Source organism: Sus scrofa, chromosome 8 (genome assembly GCF_054392235.1).
Source record: "Sus scrofa isolate SSC_HxYL_T2T_F1_AM1 chromosome 8, Sscrofa_HxYL_maternal_Yorkshire_Landrace_v2.0, whole genome shotgun sequence".
NCBI classification, from domain to species: Eukaryota; Metazoa; Chordata; class Mammalia; order Artiodactyla; family Suidae; genus Sus; species Sus scrofa.
Window position 1 is genome coordinate 118787501 of NC_139390.1, and position 17651 is coordinate 118805151.

A 17651-nucleotide genomic window follows, 5' to 3' on the forward strand; every position below is an offset into this window, starting at 1 on the left:
TCAGATTTACTATTTAAAGGCAAGAGGAGGAATCCCCACTGTGGCTCAGCGGTAACGAACCTGACTAGTAACTATGAGGACACGGGTTCAGTGGGTTAGGGATCTGGTGTTGCTGTGAGCTGTGCTGTAGGTCACAGACACGGCTTGGATCTGGCATGGCTACGGCTGTGATGCAGGGTGGCAGCTGCAGCTCAATTTGACCCAGGGCCTAGGAACTTACATATACTGCAGATGTGGTCCTTAAAAAAAAAGGCAAAAACTTAGAAGGGTTAACTAAGTGGGTGCTACAATAGGCCAGACGAGATATACTGGCTGTTTGGACTATGCTGGTGGCAGTAGGTGAGACAAGTGGACATTTGAGATATATTTAGGAGGTAGAGTGGAAAAGATCTGGAGATAGATTGGAAATTGGGAGCGAGTCAGTGGGAGAAATCAAGGCGGACTCCTAAGTGTCTGTCTTGAGCAAGTTAACAGGTGGGGACTATGCCAGACCTGTGGAGGTCAAGAGAGAACTCACCAGAGGCCCAAGCATCACCCTCTGCCTTGGGCTGAACAAGTGGATGCACTACTTTAATTCCACCAGGTGGTACAAATGCTGGATTGAGGTTCATTTTAACCATATCCTTCCCAGTGTGCTTGTTAGCTACCCAAATTGTCTTCTTTTTCCATGTTGAATAGAAGATGTGATCACCAAAAAGGGACATTGCAAACACATTGTGCCTAAAAACAACAGTGAAAAAGAAAAAAAAAAAAAAAAAACGTAAAGAATGGCAGAACATTTCTTCCTGGGCTTATTAAAGTTTCATTTCATTTCAATTTAATTTGAATTTTAATCACCCACATTTTCTATTGGTAATGAAACAGATATTAAGGGTAAGAAACAGACATTAAGTTTATGTTTGGATTTATGTAGCCACAATCTGAATTAATGACATATGATTTTTAGATTTTTTTATGCTCCAGATCCATTGTCTCAGTCTTTTGCTATTCAGCACATACATGTGATGAAAATAAAATAGGGAAGAAAATAGGAATGGGTATGAGTGGCTTTCTGTTTTTTCGTTTGTTTTTTTTTTTTTAATTTTGCATGCCTAATTTCTGCCCCTTGCCACAAGCTAGAGTCAGCCACTGTCATAGCAAACCAAATGAAAGACAGATGCTTCCCAAATATACGACATAACAATTCCTGAAAGAATAAATATTACCAGCATGTGACAGTTTATTACATGCCGAGTACTCTGTTAATTTTATTTTCATTTCTTAATCTTCATAATAATCTCAAGCAATAGGTACTACTATTATCCCCATCGTATGCCTATTAGCATAACTGACACCATCTTGGCCAGTACAGTTCCTCCTGTCCTTTCCTGACGCTAACAGGACTGTGCTGTGCAGTAAATCATTTTGTTGTCAAGAGCTCTGTATAATAGATACTGTTTAATAATCATTAGGATCAGGAGACTTCTATGCTTTGTGAGTCCGCAAACAATGATGAAAATCTTCGCTGAATATTCCCAGCACTCCCAAGACTAGTCACCCAGCTGTAAATCTTGACTTAGGAATGCATGTCTTGTTTCCAAGCAGGTACCCCCATACCCTAGGTTGACTCTAAAATTGTCCCAATGGCCCCTCAGCAATGCAAAGTGCAGCTGCAAATGCTTCTGAATCATTGCCTACCGTTCCCAACCTGTGAGTAAGTTACCCTATAAAACATTGATCCATTGATGATATGGAGCTGCCTGCCTCTTTCTTTAGTCTCCAGATGCCTTCTCAGTTTGGTGGGCTCTTTTCATCCCCTCCATCTTCCAACACCCACATTAAAGGAAACTGAGGATGAGAGAAGCCATGGAACCTGCCCAAGTCGCTCCCCTAATAAACAGTAAATCTGGGATTGAACTCAAGTCTTTTGAGTTCCAAAATCTAGTTGACAAAAGCAAACTTATCACAGGAACTTCAAATGGCAATTGTTCAATTTCATATCACAACCAAAACTTACTGTGTGAGATGTTTGCTAAAATGGACAGAACCTCCATCATAATCACAGGAACAAATACGAGAACTGCCTCCTTCTCTGTTATACTGAATCCAAAAGAGCCGTTTATCAAGCACATCCAATGACACAGCTGCAATTTCCTCTGATGTCTCCAACAGAAGTCTCACTTCCACACCTGTAACATCTGCCCTGTGAAGGCTGCCGGCCACCTCTGAAGACCAAAACATCAACCTGAGGACAGATATATCACAGACACACAACTGAATGGAAGGTCACTTAAATGGCTCACTCTCTCCGTGTTTCAGCCGACCCTGGATGTCTGCACAGGACAAGGTGGACTGTCTGGAGTGAAAATTCAATTCAACAAGTATTTATTGCCCTGTTATGGCAATTCCATGTGATCTCAAGTCAGAAGGAGAATGATGCTTCTCTAGCAGGAAACCATGATGGTCAAAAGTGTGCTTGGTAGAGAAAGCCTGCCTTGGCTCAAATCCAGGCAAACGCCCTACTGAAAATGGTGTTTGTGACCCATGGAAGAGGGTGTCACTCTCCTTTGAGTTCTAAATGTTATGAACTGTCATCAGAATTTGAAATATGAAAAAATGCTCAACATTGCTGATTATAAGAGAAATGCAAATCAAAACTACCATGAGATATCACCTCACACCAGTCAGAATGGCCATCATTAATAAATCCACAAATAACAAGTGCTGGAGGGGCTGTGGAGAAAAGGGAACCCTCCTGCACTGCTGGTGGGAATGTAAACTGGTACAGCCACTATGGAGAACGGTTTGGAGATACCTTAGAAATCTACACATAGAACTTCCATATGACCCTGCAATCCCACTCTTGGGCATCTATCTGGACAAAGCTCTACTTAAAAGAGACACTTGCACTCGCATGTTCATTGCAGCACTATTCACAATAGCCAGGACATGGAAACAATCCAAATGTCCATCGACAGATGATTGGATTCGGAAGAGGTGGTATATATACACAATGGAATACTACTCAGCCATAAAAAAGGATGACATAATGCCATTTGTAGCAACATGGATAGAACTAGAGAATCTCATACTGAGGTGAAATGAGCCAGAAAGACAAAGACAAATACCATATGATATCACTTATAACTGGAATCTAATATCCAGCACAAATGAACATCTCCTCAGAAAAGAAAATCATGGACTTGGAGAAGAGACTTGTGGCTGCCTGATGGGAGGGGGAGGGAGTGGGAGGGATCGGGAGCTTGGGCTTATCAGACACAACCTAGAATAGATTTACAAGGAGATCCCGCTGAATAGCATTGAGAACTATGTCTAGATACTCATGTTGCAACAGAAGAAAGGATGGGGGAAAAACTGTAATTGCAATGTATACATGTAAGGATAACCTGACCCCCTTGCTGTACAGTGGGAAAATAAAAAAAAATTTTTTTTAAATAAATTAAAAAAAAAAAGAATTTGAAATATATTTCAATGTGCAAAACCAGCAGAATTTACCTTTCTACTGGATCAACTGCTACATTTGCAGGATATTTTAAGGCGCTTAAGAGAACACGGGAATTGTTTCCTTTCATATCTGTTACTGTAATGGTGCCTTCCTGTTGATTTGACCAAATAAGTTCTTCATTGATCCAATTTATTGCCATTCCTGAAACATTTTTCTCTAGATTGCATACTTTCTGTAAAATCAAATTTTAAAATTGTTATTAATATTTCCCCATTCACAACAAAATTTTTACTATGTACCAAAATCTATTAGCATTCCCCAAATTATTTACATGATAAAGTAGTCATAGATATAGTGCTGTTTTTCAGATGCATAAATGTCTACCCTCCCATGTGAATATTTCTGGGCATAGTATTTATATCACAGCTTTGAAATGAATATTTATCCTGCCAAAAAAAGAAAATAGTTTCTGCTGTGGTACAAAGCCTTAAGGATCTGACTGCAGTGGCTCGGGTTGCTGCAGAGGTTAAAACATTATTTATAAAGGGCAACTGTTTAAAGGCAAAGAATTTACCTGGATGAACTAACATATCAATATGTTAGCCCTGTGCAGTGGATTAAAGGATCTGGCGTTGCTGCAGCTGAGGGGCATGTTGCAGCTGCAGCTCAGATTCAGTCCCTAGCCTGGGAACTTCCATATGCTGTTGCTGTGGGTGCAGCCAAAAAAAGGGGCGGGGGGAAGAAGGGGAAGAGGAAGAGGAGGAGGAAGAAGAGGAGAAGAAGAAAATTTAACCTATACTTATTGAAATTAGACAATCAGCCATAATATAGTAATAATTTCAACAGTACTTAAAAAGCAGTGCATTCAATTCCATTTGCTAGTGGAATTTTCCAGATTCTCAACTGAACCCATTTCCAAGCTTTGCTAAATTCTGGCAAGATTCCCTGGGAGTCTCTGCATCAAGGCAGGAAGTAGATTAATTTCTCCTTAAGGCCCCTACTTTTCTTCTGGCCCCTCCTCGTCCACCAGGCCCCTCCCTTTCTACGAGTCCTTGGGGCCTTCAAATTGTGACCCTGTGATCCCAATAGCAGGACTTTTCTTTACGCCTCTTGGACCATGTTTCCTGCTCTCTCCTGATAAAAACACCTAAGCCAAACCTTGGTTATCTCCTAATTCCAGCATATGGAGGTAAACCGGTCCTCTTGGTGGGTGGAGGGTAAGAGATGGCAGGAAGCCCCAGTTTGCACCATGGCAGATTTCTGTGGTGGAAATATTCCCACAGTCAATGATTTTCAGCTGCCAACTTGATGTCACTAAACTCGGAGTTGGGCAGAAGTGGAACAGTCTCAGGAGCCAGTTCTATTCCTACATCTCATACCAAGCAATTCAGCCAATCCATTTAACTAATTGCTAATATATTAATATATTAGTTCACCCATGTATATCATTTGCCTTTAAACAGTTGTCCTTTATAAACAATGTTTTAACCCAAAGAAGGGACTAATACTAGGGGATTCTAGGTTTCAGGCCAATCCTTTCCTAATCACTTGCCACAAATTCACTATTATTTAATGTTTTTTCCTGACGGGAAACCCTCCAGGGTCTAAGCTCACGATTTTGAAATTGTTGTACAGATGGCTGCAAAGTAATGAGCAGCCATCTTTGTTAAAAGTGAGATTAGCAAGTATTAGAGATGTGATCAAATAGATTAGCACCTAATTGAAGGCTTTAAGAATAATTGGAGGGAGAAAGTTTTGTTTAAAAACAAAAAGCAAACAGTGGGCACTTTGTGCTGGGAATAAATGCTACAGGTTTCTCTGGTCACCTGCTCTCCGTAATCCACCTCCCAGGAATAAAGAGAACATTCCTGCTGGGACTCAGTTAAGGGCTCTACTCATTAAGCAGAACGATTAAAGATCTTTTGTATGCGCTTGAAGCAAAACATTTTATAGCTACCACCTGCTTTATTATTTTCTTCCAGAGTGCAAACACCTTGAGAATAAAAAGAAAAAAAGACTTTTCTTCCTAATTATCAGGTGTGAAAACCCACAACAAGAGATTTTAAACAGATAAAAGAGGGTTTCTCCACCTCAGCACAACTGACATTTTAGGCCTCATAACTCTTTGTTGGGGGGACTGTCGTACATGTCGAGGTCATTCAGCTGCACCCCTGACCTCTCCCCGCTGGATGCCGGTAACATATCCTCTTTTCCCCAACCCAGTTGTGACAACCAAAAATGCTTCTAGACCTTACCAAACATCCCCTGAGGGGCAAAACTGCCCCAAGCTGAGAACCACTGAAGTAGAAAATAATCATGGAAACAATCTGTTTTGACCATAAAATGGTGATCTGACTTCATAAACTTAGCTATCTTCAAAATTACCACTGACATCCTGACTTTCTCCTTTTGGGGGCTTCTGCACGTCAATGTCACGTTGATAGGCTTCTTCAATAACGTGATATCACAGGAGTTCCTGTTGTGGCTCAGCGGCAATGAACCTGACTGGTATCCATGAGGACGCAGGTTCGATCCCTGGCCCGGCTCCATAAGTTAAGGACCTAGTGTTACTGTGAGCTGTGGTGTAGGTCACAGACGCAGCTGGGATCCTGTGTGGCTGTGGCTGTGGTGTAGGTTGCAGCTCTGATTTGACCCCTGACCCGGGAACTTCCATATGCCATGAGTGCAGCCCTAAAAAGCAAAATAATGATAATGATAATAATAATAATAATATATCACAGGTGCAGAATAAACAAATATCTACATATGCTGGGCACACATTTACACTGTAATGTAATTTTCATCTATCTATATGTTACGAATTTGCTCTATCATATTTGACAGCCTATTCAAAAATCCCTCAAATACCATGGGAAGTGGTACTTTACCTCTTGCCTTGTCCCATTCAGAAAAACTCTTTGCAAAAGTTGTCTTTCTAGATCGACCCAATAGATTCTTTCCTCATTGTAATGGAAGTCCATGAGCACTGATATTCCAGCATCTGCCACCAATTGCTCATGATTAGTTCCTTCCAAGTCAATCCTAAAGATACTGTTTCCATGGGAGAAAATTAAGAAGGGTGCAGGACCTGCATGGGAAGAGAGAAACCAAATGGTAAATATATTTTTAATTTTGTTATTATAGCTGATTTACAATGTTCTGTTAATTTCTGCTGTACAGCAGAGTGACCCAGTTATTTATATATACACATTCTTTTTCTTGTATTATCTTCTTACCATGTTCTATCACAAGTGATTGGATATAGTTCCCTGTGCAGCAGGACCTCATTGCTTATCCATTCTAAATGTAATAGTTTTCATCTACTAACTCCAAACTCCTAGTCCATCCCATTCCCTCCCACTTTGCCTTGGCAACCCCAAGTCTGCTCTCCATGTCTGAGTCTGTTCCTGTTCTGTAGATAGGTTTATCTATGGCATATTTTAGATTTCACATATAAGTGATAGCATATGGTACTTGTCTTTGTCTTTCTGACTTCACTCAGTATGAGAATCTCTAGTTGCATTCACGCTGCTGCAAATGGCATTATTTTGTTCTTTTTAATGGCTGAGTAGTATTCCATTGTGTATATGTACCAAATGGTATATTATTCATTGTGTATAATCCCAAATGGTATATTTTCAATGATATTTTATCTGATTTAGACAAAATACTTCCCCATGACAAGCAGAATTCATTCTAAGTCCTTATTTTATATTTTAAATAAATACCATTTTTAGAGAATAAAGAGTTCCCATAAATGTTTACAATTAATTTCACAAAATCACTTTCTCCACAAATTGATTATGAGATGAACATTGCCAAGTTATAAAAAAAAAAGAACTATTTGAAGAGAAAGGTACTTTCTGGTTTATCTATAAGACGTTATTTTATGTTCAAAAAGAAACCACCTACTGTATTCTATTGTGGAGAGGGTCAGGCACTCTAAACATTTTAGACAGAATATAGCATAATGCTTTGGGCATAGTAAGTAGTCAAAATTTTTTTCTAAATCAATAAATTAAGGAGGAATAATTGTGTACTTTTACATTTTTCTGGGCTTTTTACCAATAGGAACAAAGCCATAGACACTAGCAGATCTATCAAATTCATAAAAGCAGAATCTACCCTGTAGTACTTATTTTACTAACAGCAATAATAATAACAACAACAAAATTTCACATCCTGATCTCATTTATCCTTCATATAACACCATGGGCTAGATAGGCCAGATATCACAGTGAGTCAAAAAGAAATATGAAAAACATTTAGATCTATAAAACACAAGACTTAGTATTAACTTCAATAACTTTTCAAAAAACAAATATCCATAAAAATACTGTCTGAATAATAAATTTTACCTTCAGATTTTTCTCATTCACATTGAATCGTAGCATCCAGGTTTTATCATAAGCTCTTAGAACTGCAAGACCCTAGACATTACCTACCTCAGGGTCTCCCCAAATTGTTTGTTCAAAAGAATCACACAGGGTACCATGTTCTTGTGTATCTTTTGCAGATCCCTTCCCTAGAGATTCCACTTCAGTAGGCCTGGTCTGAGGATTAGGAATCTGTTTTTTGAATAGACAATTCTTATATCTTGGTGATTCTTATATCTTGGTGAATTTGGAAATCGTAGATCTAGTTCAGATGAGGAGATTCAATGATGCATCCCAAAGTCCCATGGACAGTTGGCAACAGAGTTGGAATTAGAGCCCAGGTGCCATTCTCCTAATCCAGTATTCTTTCCTGCCCTGCTCTAGTTATCATGTGTCCAGACCTTACGATTTTCATTTTACTGATGTAACTGGTTTTAATTCCACTTCCCTCAAAACACTGTTCATTTTTCCAACACTGTCCACATCATTTTGTATAAACCATTTTGTATTTGTAAAAGTGAAAAGTAATATGATTTAAAAGAAAATTAGGGAAGTTTTCTTGTGTGCAGCGAGTTAAGGATCTGGTGTTGGCCGTAACTGTGGTGCAGGCCACAACTACAGCGCAATTTTGATTCTTGGCCTCAGAACTTCCATAGGCCAAGAAAAATTTAAAAAGGTGAAAAGACTTTGGGAATTAGGCCTGGTGAAATAGTCATTAGTCTGTGGTACCACTGGAAATGATAAATTAGTGTTTTTTTCAGTCCTGTCAAAGACTCTATAAACACTGGTGTGTGGTACAATCTGTGGATTTGAACGTCAGCAGGGTGTGCATGTTTGAACAGCTAAACCTTCCCATGTCAAAACCAACAGCGTTTATTTTGGGTGCCGTCCAGTGAGAGGGAAGTGCATAGAAAATCAAATATCATTTGCAAGGAATACAAACCCAAAGACAGCCAACAAGTCACAGCAAATCAAGTGGAACCTCTGACTGCTCAACCCGGGGATTAGTCAGGGAGCTTCAGGAATTAGAAACATTCTCCAGAATGTTTGGAGCACATTAAAGATGCTCATTAGTGACTACAGAGAACTGGCACCCCCGTGACACAGAGGTCGATTACAAAAAGCCCCTTCCTGACCCTCAAACATATTCTCATTATCAAGCTGAAGAGGATCTATTCCCAGGTCCTCAGGATAGTAAAATGGAGGCTAGCAAGTTCACAAAATTGAACTTGTTCTTTTCAATAGAGCTGCTCAATCTTTAGTGGGCAATTGTACATTTTGATTCTCCAAGAAGAATCAAATGGTAGATGGATGGAAAAGATCCTCAGACTAGCGGTAGCCAACATCTTAAGCGTCATCTCTGGGGTAACACATTAAATGTATTATTTCATCTAATGGGGTAACTTTAGGAGGTAGATGCTCTCCAATCCATAACCGATGTCCAATAAATAAGCAGGTGGGGATTTAAAGTCATGTCTTTCTGATCAGAGAACTTAGCTTTTAAACATCATGCTTATCCCAAACAGAATTCCTCAGGAACTTCTTGTTTAACATCTTGTAGTTGAGCTCTGTCAAGGAACCCACTTCAGGAAACACTGTTCTAAGCATCTCACCAAAAGGCTGGATCCTCTGCATCCATCCATGTCCCAGGAACTAACTAGAAAGTGAGTGTCCTTCAGTGGATTCCTATCCTTATGCCACCTGGCTATTTTTATGTTTAATTCTATAATATATTGCATCCCATATATAATGACCCCCTGCATTCCTTCACTCATGGCCCCTTTCTCCTCCTTCAAAGCCAGCAGTGTGCCACCTTCAAATGTCCCTTTGCTTCCATCACCTTCTTCCTCCTTTGACCTTCTGGCCTCCCTCTTATAAGGATGCCGGTGATTGCATTTAGGATCCACTTAGATAATCTGGGATAATCACCCCATCTCAAGATCCCATTTGTGAAGTCCTTTTTGCCATGTTAACATTCACAAGTTCCAGGAATTTAACACATAGATATATTTGGAGGCCACAGTCAGCATAAAACAGTTAACAGTGTTGAACATCTTCTTATGGACTTATTTACCGCCCTTATATCTTTTTGGTGACTCTATTTAAATCCTTTGTCCATTTTTAAGGTAGGTTATTAATATTCTTAATGTTGCATTTGAAAGTTGTTGGTTTTTTTTAAGTATACGTTAGGTAGAAGTCCTTTGTCAGATAAGTGATTTGCAAATGTTTTCTTCCAGCAGGCAGCATGTCTTTTCACGCTCTTGACATTGCCTTTGTCAAAGCAAAAGTTTTCATTTTGATGAGGTACAGTTTATCAATTTTTTTCTTTTGTATATCATGCTTCGGGTGTCATTTCAAAGAACTCTTAACCCCAGGACATAAAGATTTCTATGTTTTCTTCTAAAAGTTTTAGACTTTTACATCTTAAATCTAGATCTATGATCCACTTTGAGTGGATCCTTTTTGTCAAAGGTGTGTGGTTTAGATTGAGATTCATTATTTTGATCATAGATGTTTAACTGAGCATTGTCAAAGACCAAATGACCATATTTATGTAAGCCTATTTCTGGACTTTCTAGTTGGTTCCAGTAATTTATGTGTCTATAATTTGGCTAATATCATAGCTCAAAACTTAAAAAAAATCATCATAATGCATTTTTGCAGAACAGTGATCGCTGTTAGAAGATTCCTGTGCTGTAGGTAATTCTTCATCTTAAGTAAGCATGTTTAAATATCCCTCAGCTTGTCAGCATAAATTATGTCCAACTTTATTTAAAGATTAATGCTACCAGACTAAAATGCATTCCCCAACATTAAAGCAGAAGTTTTTCAAGATGTATCACACACACACACACACACACACACACACACACGGCAAGACTCAGAAATCACTATCTTAACCTGTTCTCTGCAGTTTTGCTCCTATGTTTTCTACTCTCTACTAGACATTTCCAGTTGAGGATGTCACACAGCCCCCCACATCCCTCCGTATATTAAAAATTGAGTTTGTGAAACATCTTCTGATTTATTTGCATTTATTGGAAAGATTAAAGTTGATTTAATTTAGATTAAAAGATTAAATTTTTGATATAGGAATTCAAATATTTGGTTTAAACTTCAATATGTCTTGATACTTAGTCTTTGATAACTGTCATAGAAAAAAGATATTTCACAATTATATCTATATCAAATGCAAGAAATGCTTCATCGGCTATATTTACAAAATCCCAAAATACACTTTTTAATTACATCATCAATTATTCACAAATTTTAATGAATTAGACTAGCAAATTTCTGCCTTCCTGTATTTTAATCAGTAAATGCAAACTAGCCAGGTGTCACACTTTATATTTTTAACACATGAAATTGGAAAGACCAAAATTCTTTACTCAGAAATTTTTAAAACTAGCTTGGAAAATTCTGTTTACCTGTTGGCATTGATTCAATAGCCAAATCACATGGCAACAGAAACATTTCCAATATCAGTTTTCAAATTACTCTCTTCATCATAAAGTTCCTACAATCAGCAAGTCACTTTCTCACTCATGTTAGACAGTCACCTTTAACTTGGAGGGATAAAGTTCTGTTGTTTTAGTTATTTTGTGAGTAGGATACCAGTAACATCTATTTATGATCACAGAAAAGGTAAAAAGAAATTTGAAACACTTGTCCTTTTTTAAAAAGAAAAATATGTAACTTTTGATTGTTTTCATGTGTGCTCTGCTTCCAGATACTCTTCAGGAAGCATGTGGGACAAAGAGTTTCATAATTTCTCTCTCTCCATTCAGTACAAAGTATCATAAAGAATCTAGTTTAGGACTTCTTGTTGTGGCTCCGGTAGGTTGACTAGTATTCATGAGGTTCAATCCCTGGCCTCACTTAGTAGGTTAAGGATTTGGCATTGCCACAAGCTGCAGTGAAGATCGCAGACACTGCTTGGATCTGGCGTTGCTCTGGCTGTGGCATAGGCCGGCAGCTGCAGCTCCAATTCAACCTCTAGCCTGGGAACTTCCTTTTTTCTTTTTCTTTTTTTTTTTTTTTGTCTTTTTGCTATTTCTTTGGGCTGCTCCCGCGGCATATGGAGGTTCCCAGGCTAGGGGTCGAATCGGAGCTTCAGCAAAGGCTGAAGCAAAGGCTGGGACCGAACCCGCAACCTCATGGTTCCTAGTCGGATTCGTTAACCACTGCGCCACGACGGGAACTCCGAGCCTGGGAACTTCTGTATGCTGCAGGTGTGGCCCTTACAAAATTAAAAGAATCCAGTTTAGTCTCTCTTTGTTAAGCTCCCCACCCCCACCCCTGGGTGAATGTCAAGGGATTAGAGGGCAGAGCAGGAGTCTTTTTTTTTTTTTTTTTGCTTTCTTTAGGGCCACACCCACAGCATATGAAAGTTCCCAGGCTAGGGTTCAAATAGAAGCTCCAGCTGCCAGTCTACACCACAGCCACAGCAATGTGGGATCTGAGCCAGTGGCATCTTGGAAATGGAGATGATAATAGGACTTATTTAGTTCACAGGATTATTATGAAGACTAAATAAATTAATTCATGCTAAGTCCTTAGAGTTTTCCCTGACATACAGTGAGTTCTCAGTAAATGTTCACTATTAGTTTCTAGAAAATACCATATATCAGAAACACCTTTACTCTCAAACTGTATGATTTTTCTAATACTTCTTTCTTTAAAATGTCAGTAATGCTTTCTATGAAGTTTTCAGTAGTATTTGCTGGCAAAGAACACATTTAATCTATTGTCATGTGGTTTTCCATGTATTATTTTAGGCAGGTTTTACCGCAGCAGGGAGCAGAAGGAACAAGTATTTTGTTAAGAGTATGAGGCTTTAGTCATTTTTGCTATAATATCCAAAACCTCCAGGGAGCCTTCAGTACCATTCTGAGTATTTCTAGTCAAATGGACAGAAACAAAAGAAAATGAAGAAGTGTTCGAATTTGGATGTGTCTTGAATCTAGTTCCATTGTTCTCACTAATCCCACCTTGACCAATACTAATTTCTAAGCCCTTAGCTCTATATATTGCTGTAGAAATACAGAGAAAAAATACTTCATATAATTTTCTTGGCATGTTGAAAGTAAATCCTTGAACAAATTCAAGAATAGTTATTTAGAAAAATAATTAATTGGCGATTGTGTGCCATACTCCATCCATCAAGGATAGTAACAAATAACAGAGAATACTCTAAGATGATTGTTAGGATTTGGCTCATGCCAATAAACCAGCTTCAGGAGTTCCCGTTGTGGCTCAGCGGTTAACAAATCCGACTAGGAACCAGGAGGTTGTGGGTTCAATCTCTGGCCTTGCTCAGTGGGTTAAGGATCCAACTTTGCCATGAGCTGTGGTGTATGTTGCAGACGCGGCTTGGATCCCACATTGCTGTGGCTCTGGCATAGGATGGTGGCTATGGCTCCAATTCGACCCCTAGCCTGGGAACCTCCATATGCCACAGGAGCAGCCCAAGAAACGGCAAAAAGCCAAAAAAATAAAAATAAAAATAAAAATAAATAAACAACTTCAGAATTCTGTAAGAGGTGTTGAAAATCTAAAGAAATAGGTCTTAGAAAAATTATACAAAGTGAAGGTATTTCTAATATGTCTCAGCTTATGGTATTTGGTAGAGTAAGAGGTCATAGTTACTGAGAACTCACTATAGGTCAGATAAGATTCTAATCACCTTACATGAATTAATTTATTTAGTCTTCATAACAATCCTGTGAGGTAAGTGTTAGCAGCTCATATCAACTACATAATTGGACCTTATCAATTTCAAAAGCTGAGGCCTACCAGGACCTGCCAGGCTTACTGCATTTTTTACATGAGAGGAAGCCCCTTCATACAGGGCACAAGCAAGTGGGGCACTGGAGCCAACACCTGTCCTAAATGGCTTCGGTTTTTCCTGGGGCAAGATTAGTCCACTTGTGTAAAGCACCAGCCACAATTCACTCTGTCTAAAATGTATCCTTTGTTTGAAAAATGGCAGTTTATTCTGTCTATTGGAAGTAATAAAACCTGGCCATTTCATATGCATCCACATAGCCTGCACTAAAGAGGGATAGCCATGCAGAGGCTGCTTCTCTTTTGCTTTCTGTTCCAGAAGATAATACATCAATGTTAAAAAACAGTCCCCTATCATCTTCTCATGAGCATTGGGTGCCTTTTAAATGCACTGAGATTTGCTATGTTAAGTTTTCTTCACATACCTTATTTTTTCCTCTTACATGAAAATTTTGCCATTATTCATTAGAATAGCCAAAAATATAAACATTTCAGAGGTTTTTTCAAATACATTTTCCAAAATATAGTGACTTTTGATCCACTCAGAGCGTTTAAAATTCTCAACAATGTTGTTTGAATCTAAAAGACATACCTTTCGTGAGTTCCCATTGTGACTCAGGGGGTTAAGAACCCAACTGGAATCCATGAAGATGCAGATTCAATCCCTGGTCTTGCTCCTGGGGTTAAGGATCCTGTGTTGCCACAAGCTGCTGCATAGGTCGCAGAGGTGGCTCAGATCTGGTGTGGCTGTGGCTATGGTGTAGACCGGCAGCTGCAGCTCTGTTTCAACCCCTAGCCTAGGCACTTCCATATGCCGCAGGTGCAGTCATAAAAATAAATAAATAAATAAATAAATAAATAAATAAATTTTTAAAAAGATATATCTTTCCACACACTGGGTAAATTAACATCAATGATAGCAACTTTCACAATTTCCCTGTAAACCAAGGAAAGATTAAATTCCTGTAGTAAATAGAATAACTGTATGCTTCAGAGGGGAGGGGAAAACCATCAGAAGATCCCTGGGAGCTCTGCCTCAGGGTATGTTTTTAAACCTCATTAGGGAAGGACCCAAAACGCACAGGATTCATGTCGGCAGCCATATATTATGACAGCGCTGAGTTTGATGGATGTTCCATCTTTGACCTGTTTATACAATGACAGTTTGTAGAAGAAAAAAACATCCTTCATGGTGAGTAGTATTAGCATTCTGGATGAAAGAGCTGATCTGTAGGCAAGAAGTAGATACACAGTGGAGGACAAAAATACGTTCCAGTGGTCAAGGTTTTTGTTGTTGCTGTAGTTGATTTTCTTCTCAGTTCTTTCTTCAAGTTAATTCTGACTCTAACATTAGAAATTACAACATAAGGAAACTAGCATTTGGTTCCCTAGCTCCAGGATTGTTCAAATTTGGAGTTTTTACTAAAACTAAACATGAAACTGCTTTATGGAATGTGAGAATTTCTTGAAAAATATTTAGGAATTCCTTGAAAGAAAGCATGTTGTTTAAAACTGACCTGGACATTCTGAGAAAGCTTTCCAGCTATGGAGGTTAGTTATTGAGACTATAATATTTTGTTCAGAACAAGTTTACAAAACTACTTCATTAAAATAATTGCTGAGATATCTTAGATCAGGCTATTTACACATGTTAGAAAGTTACTCGTTTCTTTCCCTACTTTTTCCCACTATAATCAAAGTGACTAAAAGGTTAAGAAAGTTGAACAGATTTTAGAAGACTTATTTTCTGAGTTAGAAATTTTTGTTACCTTTCATCTGAGTTCTGATGTTTGCTTTTTTAACTCTAACTGGATTAAGAGACAAGATATAAGTTAATCTAAATAACTTAGTGCAATAGAATTGACAAGTCAGTGATCAAAATAAGAGAGGAGACATAATAATTGCTTCATAATCCCAACTACTTGATTCTCCTAAGGGTAGACCACTGACTGGGGAATGTTCTGCCTCTCATCTGCCTCCTCTGGAGACTCTCATCCATCCTTCTCCCACCTCCGGATACATCACTGTGAGGCCACAGTGCTTATGGAAGAAATCCCTCCTGCCTGCCACTCACTCTACCGTTTCGCCTGAAAAGCAGGACTGGCCTTTTTCTCATTTTCCCCAGCACAAGTGAGATCAATCTCCAAATTTTAATAAGACCTTCATTAAAGACTGGTGATTAATAGAAAAGAACAAGGCACAGATTACCTTGTAATAGTTGGCCATGACCAGACCTATGAAGGTCTCCTTTCAAGGCAGTGTCCTGCCTCACTTCTGACCTGTGTCCACCAGGCCAAAGCAAGGGCACTCCCCACCCTGGAATTTCACAGCCCCATCCCAGCCTGAGAGTCCAGGAAAAGTCTCTTCTTCAGGTGGTATTCCCACTGCCTGGGACCTGCCTCCCAGTTCCTCTGTCTCAAACTTGTTTTTCGGCCATTGTGGAAAGAAAAGTGAAAAGATTGGTTGAACCTGTGGTCAGAACTTCTCGTTCTTTGTTTGTTTGTTTGTGCTTTTGGCCACCGTGGGGTGCCAAGGATCATATCCTAGCCACAACCCCGCTGACAATGCCGAATCCTTAAACAGAGAACTCCCTACTCACTGCCCCACCCTTTTTTTTTTTTTGCAGAATTTCTCTTCTGGAAACAACTGTTTTGTTTTCTAAGACTTAAGTGTACTATTACATCATTTTTAAAGTTTTTTAAAAGTTATTATTTAGGAGTTCCCGTCATGGTGCAGTGGTTAATGAATCCGACAAGGAACCATGAGGTTGCAGGTTTGATCCCTGGCCTTGCTCAGTGGGTTAAGGATCCGGTGTTGCTGTGAGCTGTGGTGTAGGTTGCAGATGCGGTTTGGATCTGGCATTCCTGTGGCTGTGGTGTAGGCCGGGGGCTATAGCTCCGATTCGGCCCCTAGCCTGGAAACCTCCATATGCCACGGGAGTGGCCCTAGAAAAGGGGAAAAAATTATTATTATTTATTAGAAAGGCCTAGGATATGATCAAGAAAAGAGAACTGGAGGAGAAAGAAATCTCCCATGTTCTACTTGAGGCTGTAGGTCACTGAGGTAGAGGAAGGAGGCCAACAAAAGAGAACTAGGTGTAGATGCAGGTACCTGAGAGCACGAAGATCTTAGGCGGCTAAGATGGCAAGAGGCGGGTGCCCCAGAGAGACAGCATTTACTTCATTTTTAAGTACAGGAATGAAAACATTTTGTTCTAGTTCTTTGATGGGCTGGATCAGGATGTGACCATGACTGTTTTTTTTCCCCCAGGCCTTCAGGTAAAGTCTGTAGCCTTAGAGTCCAAGGCACTGGCTCTTTTCAGAAGGGAAACACGGTGGTGTGGATGTCAGGGGAGAGAGTGGAAAGGGACAGCTCGTAAGGGAAGCAAGGCACAGAGACGTCGCTAATTCAGTGGAAGGACCAAGTGGACCCAGAGCCCTCCCTTCTGCATCTCCGTCCTCATGCCCGGCAATCCTCCGAGACACAGGAGGGAGGCGCTGGCCTTCTCCAGAACAGGGGAGGGGGCATCAGGCCATTTGTATTTAAAAATCCTAAGAGGGCTTGGGAATTTATGAAACTGCAGCCTGTTCTTAAAGATGTGGTCTGTTCTTCTGGCCCTTGTGAAAGAGCGGCAGTGCACCTCAACTGTTGGAAGGATCCTGGGGCACCGAGGTAGCCAACTGGGGAGATCGATTTCTATTTGTACCCTTAGACCCTCCGAGAAAAGTCACTCACTATAAATAACTCCCCTTTACTTGAAAAGAAATTAGCAATCTCTTTGCTTTTCTCTTCATGCTTAAGTAAAAGAGCTGAGCTAATAAGGAAGAAGGACAAAGCATTTGTTTCACCATTTTCCTACGTCTCTGAAACAGTCTTCCCAAGTAAGTCTCTCCTACTTAAAGACAGTAAGAGGGTGTGGAGAGAAAAATGTTAGAAATATTATGTGTGTTGTATAATGCTTGGAATATTAGTATATATAAGATGTAAGTAACTAATAAATAAACAAGCATGTATTGAGGGCACATGCCCACAATGTAACTTTT

The 17651-nt window shown here is 39.5% G+C and overlaps 2 protein-coding genes across 13 annotated transcripts in view; one reads left to right on the plus strand and one right to left on the minus strand.

The window, feature by feature from the left end:
• The window catches only part of CASP6 (caspase 6), a 1021045-nt gene that overhangs the window by 793441 nt on the left and 209953 nt on the right, over positions 1-17651 (plus strand). The window lies entirely within an intron of this gene.
• EGF (epidermal growth factor) overlaps positions 1-17651 on the minus strand; it is a 94765-nt gene that overhangs the window by 71837 nt on the left and 5277 nt on the right. For all 12 annotated transcript variants that reach the window (XR_014811948.1, XR_014811949.1, XR_014811947.1 and 9 more), the window contains 4 exon segments: positions 6334-6533; positions 3496-3677; positions 1997-2224; positions 518-720 (listed from right to left, as the gene is read on the minus strand). Coding sequence is in view for 3 of the 12 variants with exons in the window: in XM_084970967.1 (XP_084827093.1) it covers positions 518-720; positions 1997-2224; positions 3496-3677; positions 6334-6533 (813 nt within the window). In the remaining 9 variants the exon portion in view is untranslated.